General features: G+C 47.7%; 1 protein-coding gene across 13 annotated transcripts in view; it reads left to right on the plus strand.

Annotated features, from left to right (window-relative positions):
* Positions 1-12,500, plus strand: part of rasal2 (RAS protein activator like 2) — a 144,966-nt gene that overhangs the window by 117,256 nt on the left and 15,210 nt on the right. For 11 of the 13 annotated variants that reach the window (XM_031303532.2, XM_036005195.1, XM_031303530.2 and 8 more), the window contains 6 exons: positions 1-157; positions 2,487-2,688; positions 7,297-7,496; positions 9,029-9,410; positions 10,566-11,135; positions 12,370-12,500. The exon at positions 1-157 is cut by the window's left edge and continues 83 nt beyond it; the exon at positions 12,370-12,500 is cut by the window's right edge and continues 28 nt beyond it. In XM_031303532.2, the coding sequence (XP_031159392.1) occupies positions 1-157; positions 2,487-2,688; positions 7,297-7,496; positions 9,029-9,410; positions 10,566-11,135; positions 12,370-12,500 (1,642 nt within the window). The remainder of the gene's footprint in view (positions 158-2,486; positions 2,689-7,296; positions 7,497-9,028; positions 9,411-10,565; positions 11,136-12,369) is intronic. The other 2 variants (XM_036005194.1, XM_031303531.2) reach the window with 1 other exon arrangement.

The following is a 12,500-nucleotide window of genomic DNA, read 5'->3' on the forward strand; positions in this document are numbered from 1 at the left end:
AGCGTCTGATCAGCGCCTCGCTCTTCCTGCGCTTCCTGTGCCCCGCCATCATGGCGCCGTCGCTCTTCAACCTGATGCAGGAGTACCCAGACGACCGGACGTCCCGCACGCTCACGCTCATCGCCAAGGTCATCCAGAACCTCGCCAACTTCACCAAGTAAGTGTCCGCAGGGGGGGGGGAGACCACCAGCACTTTTCTCAGTCCATAGGGAGTTGGGTTGGGAACCGGAGGGTCGCCGGTTCAAATCCCAGTACAGATCAAAGTACAGAGTATGGATTGGTAGCTGGAGAGGTGCCAGTTCACCTGCTGAGCACTGCCAGGTGCTCTTGAGCAAGGCACCGTACCCCCCCAACCGCTCAGGGCGCTGGTCCAGCACTCTGACATCTCTCCATTTGTGCATGAATAGGTCCTGAGCATGTGTGTGTGTATTTCAGGCCTGTGTGTAGTGATTTCTAACAAACAGAGTGTAAATTGTAATGTATTGTAATTGTAAAAAAGCATATTTAGGACGGAAACTACGGCCACTTTTAAGAAGTTGAAGTTGAAATGTCTTTAATGTCCCCAAGGGGCAATTTGGTTCACAACAGGTAGCCAACACATACACATTCACACAAAAACACATAAAAACATGAAATACTAGATAGATAAGAGCATAAATACACATATATACACATATACAGTACATATGTACACTATATGCAAATAAAGGACAAAATATGTGCTGTGACGTGGTCAGGGATGGCAGATGACCTATAGTTTGTTGAGAAACCCAACAGCTGATGGTACTAATGATCTCAGGTATCTGTAGTATCACCAGGGGCTCTACACATGAACTCCGGCATTGAGAACATTGTTTGTGTACCCAGTTTACTAAAAAGTAGGGCTGTCGCGATTAATCGTTGAATTTCTATAGTTAATCACGATTAATCGCATGTTTTATCACATGATTAAAATTCTATTATTTTGCATTTCAGAACAGTTTTTAAGTCCATATTTACAATGGAAAGCCATTCTTACCAGTGGATCTTGATTGGGAATCAAATGAATGCAAAGAAAGTGACTTTATGAACTGTTCATTATATATTTAATCTAGTTACACATTTGAATTTAACAACAACTTTGAATGCACCACGAGGCTGTAAATTACCAGTTTCATTGAACGCACCGTCTGTGTTTTTCCGACAACAGCAGCTGCAGATTGTTACATCCTGGTGTTGAATCCTCTACAGTGAAATACAGACAAACTTTACACCGTTTAGCGTTAGCTGTCAGCATTATAACCGTGTTTAATCCAGCTACTAGCTAGCGGTAGGCTAACGTTAGCTGCTGTTGAGTATAGTGTTAACTAGCTAGCGGTAGGCTAACGTTAGCTGCTGTTGAGTATAGTGTTAACTGGCTAGCGTTAGGCTAACGTTAGCTGCTGTCGAGTATAGTGTTAACTAGCTAGCGGTAGGCTACGTTAGCTGCTGTTGAGTATGGTGTTAACTAGCTGGCGGTAGGCTAACGTTAGCTGCTGTCCAGTATGGTGTTAACTAGCTAGCGGTAGGCTAACGTTAGCTGCTGTCGAGTATAGTGTTAACTAGCTAGCAATAGGCTACGTTAGCTGCTGTTGAGTATGGTGTTAACTAGCTAGCGGTAGGCTAACGTTAGCTGCTGTTGAGTATGGTGTTAACTAGCTAGCGGTAGGCTAACGTTAGCTGCTGTTGAGTATGGTGTTAACTAGCTAGCGGTAGGCTAACGTTAGCTGCTGTCGAGTATAGTGTTAACTAGCTAGCGGTAGGCTAACGTTAGCTGCTGTTGAGTATGGTGTTAACTAGCTAGCGGTAGGCTAACGTTAGCTGCTGTTGAGTATAGTGTTAACTAGCTAACGTTAGCCTACCGCTAGCTGTTGTTGAGTATAGTGTTAACTAGCGTCCCGTGCAGCGGTGTTTCTGTTTCCTGTAACGTCTGTTTCAGAGCACCAGAGAGAAGAGCAGACATATCAGTGGCACCAGAATGAGGCTCCGAAAATCTGCGTTGCTATTCCTGCAGCAGCAGAATGTGTTACGAGGAAGTACGGCGAAATAGTCGCCTGTTAGGCACGACGCAAAGCCGAGTGAAGTAAAAATAAATTAATAAATGGCGGCATGCGATGAATACGATTAAAAAAAATTAACGCATTATGCTCGGCCCTTAATCGCATCACGATTAACGCGTTAATGCTGACAGCCCTAATCCAAAGTTATTTAGACTTATTCTCTGGCGAGCTGTTAAAGGGTAACTTTGTTTCTTTTTTAAACTTCGATCAACCCTGTTTTTGAGTCCAATCGCTCCAGTATTAGGTGAGACAAAACAGGCTGTAATGTGTGTGTGTGTGTGTGTGTGTGTGTGTGTGTGTGTGTGTGTGTCTCTGTCTGTGTGTGTCTCTGTGTGAGACCTGTGTAAAACCTGACGACGTGGAAAGAGGAATTTGACTTTGGGGGTTTCTGTGTGTCATCGCCTGCAGGTTCGGAAACAAAGAGGAGTATATGGCCTTCATGAACGACTTCCTGGAGCACGAGTGGGCGGGGATGATGCGTTTCCTGTCGGAGATCTCCAACCCGGAGACACTGTCCAACACGCCGGGCTTCGAAGGTTACATCGACCTCGGCCGCGAGCTGTCAGTGCTGCACGCACAGCTGTGGGAGGTCGTCTCGCAGCTCGACAAGGTACGCTGGGGGGGGTGTGGGTGTCTGTGTGTGTGTGTGGGTGTGCATGTATGTGTGTGTCTGTGTCTGTGCGTGTATGCATGCATGTCTGTGTGTGTCTGTATGTGTGTGTGTGTGTGTGTGTGTGTGTGTGTGTGTGTGTCTGTCTGTGCCTGTGTGCATGTGTGTGTTTGTCTGTGTGTGTGTCTGTGTGCGTGTGTGTGTCTGTCTGTCTGTGCCTGTGTGTGTCTGTGCATGTGTGTGTGTGTGTGTGTGTCTGTGCGTGTGTGTGTGTGTCTGTGTGTGTCTGTGTGTGTCTGTGCATATGTGTTTGTCTGTCTGTGCGTGTATGCGTGCGTGTGTGTGTGTGTGTGTGTGTGTGTGTGTGTGTGTGTGTCTGTGCGCGCGTGTGTGTCTGTCTGTGCGGCATGTGTGTCTGTGCATCTGTGTGTGTGTGTGTGTGTGTGTGTTTGTGTGTGTGTGTGTGTGTGTCTGTCTGTGCGTGTATGCATGCATGTTTGTGTGTGTGTGTGGGTGTGTCTGTGCGTGCGCACGCGTGTGTGTGTCTGTCTGTATGTGTCTGTGTGTGTGTGTGTGTGTGTCTGTATGTGTGTGTGTGTGTGTGTGTGTGTGTGTGTGTCTCTGTGTGTAGGGGTTGTGTGCAGTGATGACTAACACATGTTTTCAGGGTTTCCGTGGGCTCTTAAAAAGTCTACAATTTCAAAATCAGATTATAAGTCTTGAAAAGTCTGATCTTCATATTGTGCTCTAGGTCTTACATAATTGTAAACAGGTCTTAATTTTCCTACGTCCATGTAACGCCTCTAGTGTTTGTTGATTATTCCGTGGAGGTGTAGTTCTTTCTCTTGCTAGTCCAAAATAATTTGCTGTATCATGACTACATATGAGACAACATCTAACTATTAGCCCGAGTCTCTTTCAGATCGTAACAGACATAAAACACATTTTATTCTTTAGGAAGTTAGAGATACTTAGCTTGAAAAACTGAATTCAGGGCTTAGTTGATGTGATAAAGGTCTTAAATTTCATTCATAAAGGTCTTAAAAAGTCTTAAATTTGACTTGGTGAAACCTGTAGAAACTGGTTTTACACTTTCTTGGATTAATTAATATTTTTTTAAATGATTAAACGAGGACTCAAACCAGCTCAGAGAGAGATTTCTGCAGCCAAGTGTCAGCAGAAGACTTCTGTATGAAGAGAAATTAAACTATATATATATATATATATATATATATATATATATATATATATATATATATATATATTAGGTCTGTCAAACGATTAATTTTTTTAATCGCTGAAGTTCTATAGTTAATCGCATATTTTATCACATGATTAAAATTCTATTATTTTGCATTTCAGAACAGTAAAAACTGTTCTGAAATGCAAAATAATAGAATTTAAAAAGTCCGTATTAACAGTGGAAAGCCATTCTTACCAGTGTATCTTGATTGGGAATCAATTGAATGCAAAGAAAGTTACTTTATGAACTTGACTTTAAGATTTGTAATTATTTATTTACTGTAAACAAAAGAAAAATGTGTGAATCTGTCATTATTGCACAATTCCTCCAAGTACCTAACTAAAAAACTACAAATCCCTATCCTTACTAGAGTCAATATAGTGTTTAGTAACTCCTAAATAGGGCTGTCAAACGATTAATTTCTTTTAATTTCTCTGAATTTCTGCGATTAATGCGATTAAAAAAAATTAACCGCATCGCGGCGCCACTTAATCACATCGCGATTAACGCGTTAATGCTGACAGCCCTAATATATATATATATAACGAGAGAGAGAGAGAGAGAGAGAGAGAGAGAGAGAGAGAGAGAGAGAGGTCTTATGTTACGTCTGGGTTAATACGGTAAAGAATGAATGCTCAGTTATTGGCCCGTGCTGTGTGTGATGTGAACATCTGATGACATAAATAACATGAGACATAACATCAGCAGCAAAGATCACCTCATCGCTGTTCATTTAACCATTGGACCCACGCTGCGTGGCTGAACTTCACAGCATGGCCTGAACTCACCACCCTGCCCCCCCCCTCACACCCCCCATCCATCCTCACACCCCCCATCCATCCCCACACCCCCGGCTGTGCTGCGTCCCACCTGTTGGAGCTCGGTCTCGGCATGACTCTGCTGTGTTTGCTGTGTTTCTGTTCGGTAGAAGCATGTTGTTTCTTTTGGCGTTTTTCCATTACATGGTACCTGCTCGACTCGCCTCAACTCTACTCGCCCCGACTCCACTCGCCCCGACTCCACTCGCCCCGACTCCACTCGCCCGGACTCCACTCGCCTCGACTCCACTCGCCTCGACTCCACTCGCCCCGACTCCACTCGCCCCGACTCCACTCGCCCCGACTCCACTCGCCCCGACTCCACTCGCCTCGACTCCACTCGCCTCGACTCCACTCGCCTCGACTCCACTCGCCTCGACTCTACTCGCCCCGACTCCACTCGCCTCGACTCCACTCGCCTCGACTCCACTCGCCCCGACTCCACTCGCCCCGACTCCACTCGCCCCGACTCCACTCGCCTCGACTCCACTCGCCTCGACTCCACTCGCCCCGACTCCACTCGCCCGGACTCCACTCGCCTCGACTCCACTCGCCTCGACTCCACTCGCCCCGACTCCACTCGCCCCGACTCCACTCGCCTTGACTCCACTCGCCCCGACTCTACTCGCCTCGACTTGTCCGTTTTCTATTGCAGATTTTAGTCCCGCCTCAGCGTGGCTGCTCGTCTTTATATGCCGGCTCCATGCACACACCAGCGCACAAGTATAACATCAGGCCACTTGAGCTTGTTGTACAGTTCTGTGGAGGCTCCACGCAGTGCTTTCTCCGTAGCCTGTGTAAGTGGCCTGATGTTTATACTTGTGCGCTGGTGTGTGCGTCGAGCCAGCATGTGTGTGTGTACGTAGGATACGGCGAAAGCTCTGCCTGGAGCCTCCGCAGAACTGTACAACAAGCGGCACCATAGTAAACTGCCGTGACCTAACGTACACACACAGAACGTGGAAGGTGTGTTGTTGCAGCTGGCTAAACTATTTAAAAATGGCGGGTTTGTTCAGGACACCCCCGTCTGTCTCTTTCACGTCACCTTTTCACACGTTCATACGTTTTGAAAAAACCTGGAAAAGTTATGGAATTAAAAAAATGCAAATTCCAGGCCTGGAAAGGTTTTGGAAACATAAAAAGACCCAGAAAGTTTTTTTAACACAGCATAATGATATGTGATTAATAAATGTATTTTCACGTCGTCCTAACCTCACCGTTCTATTCGGGGCGCGATATCACGACTCCCACTATGAACCACATACGTTATCATTCATGTTATTGTTAAACCTCTGAGGGTAAACTTCAACACAGATTTTTATTCTTATTGTATAATGTCGACTGACATTTTCAGGAATACATAGTCATGGAAATTTGCCAAAAAGTCATTGAAAAGTATTGGTTAAAATGCGTATGAACCATGCTTTTGGTATCGCCTCAGCTCGCTGGGAACCTCGGCTGAGGAGGTACTAAAAGAAGAACCTGTAAAGCCTGGTTCACACGGGACGATTTTAAAATTGTCGGCCGATTTTCCAATCCTGAGAGACTCCACACACGGCGCTAAAAAATCACGGGTCTAACAGTTTTGGTCGTACAGCGTGTGGTACAACACATCACACACGAACCGATCTGACTCCCGAGCATTCCCAGGTCAGACGGGAAATCTCGCAAAATCCCTCGAGATCAAACGTGACTTCAGAGTAAACAATCATGGCGGACGAAGAGGCTGCAGTGGCGATAGTTTGTAGTTTGTTTTTAACCGAAAAAAACGTTATCAAAAGAAAAGGCGATGGTCGAAGAAGTGGAGACAACGCGAGCATGGACTATACTTGCTCTACTTATCTCCGACGTCCACCGGACTTTCTGGTGCGCCGTGCCACCGGCTGTTTTGATGTTGTTTCCCGGTGCTTTCCTCGCCGCCTCGTCACCTCTCTTTCTGATTGGCTACACGCCACAGTCCACAGGCTGCGTGCTCGTTTGTCCCCGGGGGACACCACACACGAGGAGGAATCGGGCCAAAACAATCCAACATGTTGGATATCCCCGATTTGAGATGGGAGCGGTCCCGACATCCTTCCGAGCAGACGAGAGCAGTCTTAACACACCACACACGGCAGGAATATCTGATCAGATTATTTTACCATAATCGGAGCATCCTTAAGATTATCAGAAGGGGGGAATCGGGGCTAAAATCGGCCTAATTATCCTGCCGTGGGAACCAGGCTTTAGCAGGTACCAGGGACTTTTTTTCGTAATGGAAAACCAAAGAAGGCGAGTAGAGTCGAGGCGAGTCGAGCAGGTACCATGTGATGGAAAAGCGCCATTAGTTTGGATTTTTGTTCCCATTAAGTTTTCCTTCATGTGTTTTTCCTCCCTCCCTCCCTCCCTCCTTCTATTCCCTTCCTGTCTGGCCGACTCTCTCTCTCTCTGTTCGCTGTCCCAACACCACCATTGCATCCTGGTGCTTCCATTCCATCCACACACACACACACACACACACACACACACACATACATACACATACACACACACACACGGCGACCCCAGGGTGAAAATTCCTTCCTGCAGGCCACCGTAGCGAAGCTGGGCCCGCTGCCGAGGATTCTGGGAGATATCTCTCGCTGCCTGGCCGCCCCGACGCCCGTCCAGCAGCAGCTGCGACGTTTCCAGGAACACAACTCTGCACACAACATCAGCGGCAGCCTGTCGTCAGGGTTACAGCGCATCTTTGAGGACCCCGCCGACAGGTAACCAATCAGCTGCCAGATTAGACTTCCATTCAACTAAAACTTTATGACAACTTTGGGGTTTATGGGTCAGAACCAGAGGTGGGAGAAGTTTTCAGGGGGCTGATCATGTGACACTAAACTGGGAAGAAACTCTGCAAGTTATTGCATTTTTAATTTGGAAGGAACAATAATTTGGGGGGTGTGATGTTGTTGAGGCTTTGACTCTGGTCATGTGAAATTACTTCCACCAACTAATCAAAGTATTCTCGTAAGCGTAGAAGCTGCCATTCAGAATCATTCAGACTACAGACGAGCAAGTCGCTCGATTGACGGCTGCCATGTAGCGCCTCCATCTTTAAAATACGTTAGCCAAAGAGGGACATACCTCCATCTTTAAAATACGTTAGCCAAAGAGGGACATACCCATTGACATATATAAAATGGGCCAGCAGGTCCCGTGTCTCTGGACGGAGACCAGTGAAGGATATTAGAAGATCTTTCCCGGTGATGGCTGAGCGTTACTGAGCAGCCTCCAACTGAGCTTGAAGACGTAGATGTGACGTGAGCAACCTGTCTGAAAGTTGGAAGTCTTCTGGTAGCTGTGCCAAGAGAAATCTCAATCATTCCCAATCTAGCAGAGACGGAGAGCGTAGGTATATGTAAGGAGATAACATAGACACAGGCTAATTATTGATCACTAAAATGATAGTTAACATTAGTAATTAAACTTAAACAGCTAATGGAAGTCCAAACTGCCTGAGAGCTTCTCCTGTACTATACGGTAATTCCTCTACTATGAGACAGTAAGTCTCGTGGTTATGACCCAATCGTAGGTATGTCCAAGGGGGTCAGCTTCTCCTCGGACCACGTACCTCCTATGGCGCCATTTTGATGCTACCAAGCCATCACCTGCCGTTAGCATCCCATTGACTGCCATTCATTCTGACGTCACTTTGACAGAGAATAACTTTACATCTGAAGAGTTTAAAGACTCTATTTGTCCGTTGTTTATTTCTAAAGAAACACGACAATGTATAAAAGGCTCCATTACCTTGTACCTCACGTTATGGCTCCGTAGCAGACGTTTTTATAAAAATAGGCTAACGATTGGGTCATAACCACGAGACTTACTGTCTCATAGTAGAGGAATTACCGTATAGTACAGGAGAAGCTCTCAGGCAGTTTGGACTTCCATTAGCTGTTTAAGTGTAATTACTAATGTTAACTATCATTTTAGTGATCAATAATTAGCCTGTGTCTATGTTATCTCCTTACATATACCTACGCTCTCCGTCTCTGCTAGATTGGGAATGATTGAGATTTCTCTTGGCACAGCTACCAGAAGACTTCCAACTTTCAGACAGGTTGCTCACGTCACATCTACGTCTTCAAGCTCAGTTGGAGGCTGCTCAGTAACGCTCAGCCATCACCGGGAAAGATCTTCTAATATCCTTCACTGGTCTCCGTCCAGAGACACGGGACCTGCTGGTCCATTATATATACGGTCTATGCTTTGACCCTGACTCGTGTGTCTGTGTCACTTCCTGTAGCCGCAGTGACGCCCGCAGCCTGCAGTCTCCGCTCAGTGACGCGATGGAGGGTTACGTGCGCGGGCAGCGCCCCCTGCTGGCTCCGCAGCATCCCTCGCCCCACGCCAGCTTCTCCGACCCCGAGGAGCGGGACATCCCGCTGCCCAACGGCCGCAGCGTATCCCTGGTGGACCTGCAGGACGCCCAGAGCCTGGGGACGCCACCGCTGCCACCGCCACACCACGAGGCCCCGCCCCGCCTCAGCAGGGTCAGCTCGCAGGCGTCCATTGGGCACGCCGCGCCCCCGCTGCCACCGCCGCTCAACTACTCCAACCCACTCACGCCTCAGCCGCTCCACGCCAAATCCTCGCCCAGGGACGGCCAGCCGCAGAGCGCGCCGCAGGTCAGTGGTGCACTGTCACTAAGTACATCTACTCCAGTACTGTACTTCACTCCAAATGTTGAGGTACTTGTACTTTACTTGAGTCTTTTCTTTACATGCCACTTTCTACTTCTCCTCCAGGTGCACGATTGAGAAAATTTCACGATTTCATTTGATTTTTAGGCTCAAGATTCGATTCGAAATTGATTTTCGATTCAAAAATCGATTCACAGTAGTTACTTTTCCCCTGTGATTGCAGTAGACATACAATTTAAAAAAAAATATGAATCGGTAGAGCTTGAATCGCGATACAAATGTGAATCGATTTTTTTTGCACACCCATAAATATTGTACTTTTACTCCAGTTTCATGCAGTAAAAGTACAGCAGTATTCATATATTCATGCAGTAAAAGTACAGCAGTATTCATATATTCATGCAGTAAAAGTACAGCAGTATTCTCAGCTTCTTGCAGTAAAAGTACGGCGGTATTCTCAGCTTCATGCCGTAAAAGTACAGCGGTATTCTTATCTTCATGCAGTAAAAGTACAGCAGTATTCTTATATTCATGCAGTAGAAGTACAGCAGTATTCTTACATTCATGCAGTAAAAGTACAGCAGTATTCTTATCTTCATGCAGTAAAAGTACAGCAGTATTCATATATTCATGCAGTAGAAGTACAGCAGTATTCTTATATTCATGCAGTAGAAGTACAGCAGTATTCTTATATTCATGCAGTAAAAGTACAGCAGTATTCTTATCTTCATGCAGTAAAAGTACAGCAGTATTCTTATCTTCATGCAGTAAAAGTACAGCAGTATTCATATATTCATGCAGTAGAAGTACAGCAGTATTCTTATATTCATGCAGTAAAAGTACAGCAGTATTATCTTCATGCAGTAAAAGTACAGCAGTATTTTTATATTCATACAGTAGAAGTACAGCAGTATTCTTATCATCATGCAGTAAAAGTACAGCAGTATTCTCATTTATTGTTGCCTAATTTCGTAGGATATCGTATGAATCTGTTCGTGAGAATGCGTTTTTGCCCATTTTCCTGATGAAACTGAATACTTTTATGCGTCCATTTCAATGCAGGACTTTTACTGTAACAGAGTATTTGAACCGTGTGGTATTAGTACTAGGATCTGAATACTTGTCCCCCCGCTGCTGCAGGTGAGGCGTCCGCTGCACCCGTCTCTGAGCCAGCAGCGCAGCCTGCAGCCCCTCTCCTTCCAGAACCCCGTGTACCACCTGACCAACCCGGCCACGCGCTCCGCCCACTCGCTGCGACGCGACTCGAGCTCGGAGAACCTGAGCACGGAGAGCTCGCACAACAGCCACAGCAACTCGGACGACTTTGGCAGCCAGGTGGGCGCCCAGGGCCGCGCGGCGTCCAGCAGCAGCCTGGACGAGTCGGGCAGCCGGCGGAGCGCGCAGAGCGAGGAGTGCTCCACGCCACGTCGCCACGCGCCGCCCGACCTCCCGCCGGGCACCGCCACGGCGGTCGCAATCCCCCGCCAGAGCACGACAGCGGGGACCGCCCACATCGTGAAGGTGGAGCAGCAGAGCAGAGGAGGGGGCGGGGCCAGGACGCCGCGCTCCCTCCCTCTCAGCGCCTCGCTACGCAGCAGCAGCAGCGCCAACACGGAGCCCACGCCCGGCCACGCCACCCGCCAAAAGCCCGTCGGCCCCGCGGAGAACGCGGCTCCGCCTCCGAGGAGCATCGCCAAGACGACGCAGCAGGTACAGGGTTTCCAAAATTCTCAAAAAGTCTAACATTTCAAAATGTTAGGAAAAAGTCTTAGGGCGTTTTCACACCTACCTCATTTGGTCCGGACTTTCGGACTTTTCAGATTGATCCGAACCAAAATTACCACGGTCCGGATCAAAAGACCAAGACCTGCGGAGTGATTTGCTCGCAGCACCTGAGAAGCCCCGTGGCGAGGAGCAGAGAGTAGCAACGGGGCTTTTCAGGTGCTGTGAGCAAATCACTCCGCCCAAGTAGCAGAAGTAGCAGTGCTTCGCCTTCTGAGAATATAGTTCCCGGTTTGTTTACGGTTAGAAGATGGCTGTGTGTCATGTGACCTTGTTATTTGTACACGCTGTGACTCTACAAATCACAACATGTAAATAGGAACATGTTGGCGTTATTTTGTCACTTATTGGGAGCAGTAGGCTAGATGGAGCCAGTTACCTCCAGGATCTGTGCTAAGCTAGGCTAGATGGAGCCAGTTACCTCCAGGATCTGTGCTAAGCTAGGCTAGATGGAGCCGGTTACCTCCAGGTTCTGTGCTAAGCTAGACTAGATGGAGCCGGTTACCTCCAGGATCTGTGCTAAGCTAGGCTAGATGGAGCCGGTTACCTCCAGGATCTGTGCTAAGCTAGGCTAGATGGAGCCGGTTACCTCCAGGTTCTGTGCTAAGCTAGACTAGATGGAGCCGGTTACCTCCAGGATCTGTGCTAAGCTAGGCTAGATGGAGCCGGTTACCTCCAGGATCTGTGCTAAGCTAGGCTAGATGAAGCCGGTTACCTCCAGGATCTGTGCTAAGCTAGGCTAGATGGAGCTGGTTACCTCCAGGATCTGTGCTAAGCTAGGCTAGATGGAGCTGGTTACCTCCAGGATCTGTGCTAAGCTAGGCTAGATGGAGCTGGCTACCTCCAGGATCTGTGCTAGGCTAGATGGAGTCGGTTACCTCCAGGATCTGTGCTAAGCTAGGCTAGATGGAGCCGGTTACCTCCAGGATCTGTGCTAAGCTAGGCTAGATGGAGCCAGTTACCTCCAGGATCTGCGCTAAGCTAGGCTAGATGGAGCCGGTTACCTCCAGGATCTGTGCTAAGCTAGGCTAGCTGTGGGTGCATCAGACAGAGAGTAAACTAAAAAGCAGGAGATGGTTGGACAGATTGTGTGAATCGTGTTCTGGTTTTAACGAGATCACGGCGATCACACGTTTCTCTCTCTGCTCTGGTTTGTGTTCAGGTGGCGTCTCCTGTGGAGGCGGCAGCGGTCGCTGTGGCGATGTCTCCGGTGGAGCGGACGGCAGCCTGGGTGCTGAACAACGGCCAGTACGAAGAGGAAGAGGAGGAAGAGGAGGAGCGGGGAGAGAGGAG

Source organism: Sander lucioperca, chromosome 9 (genome assembly GCF_008315115.2).
Source record: "Sander lucioperca isolate FBNREF2018 chromosome 9, SLUC_FBN_1.2, whole genome shotgun sequence".
In the NCBI taxonomy this organism is placed as follows: Eukaryota; Metazoa; Chordata; class Actinopteri; order Perciformes; family Percidae; genus Sander; species Sander lucioperca.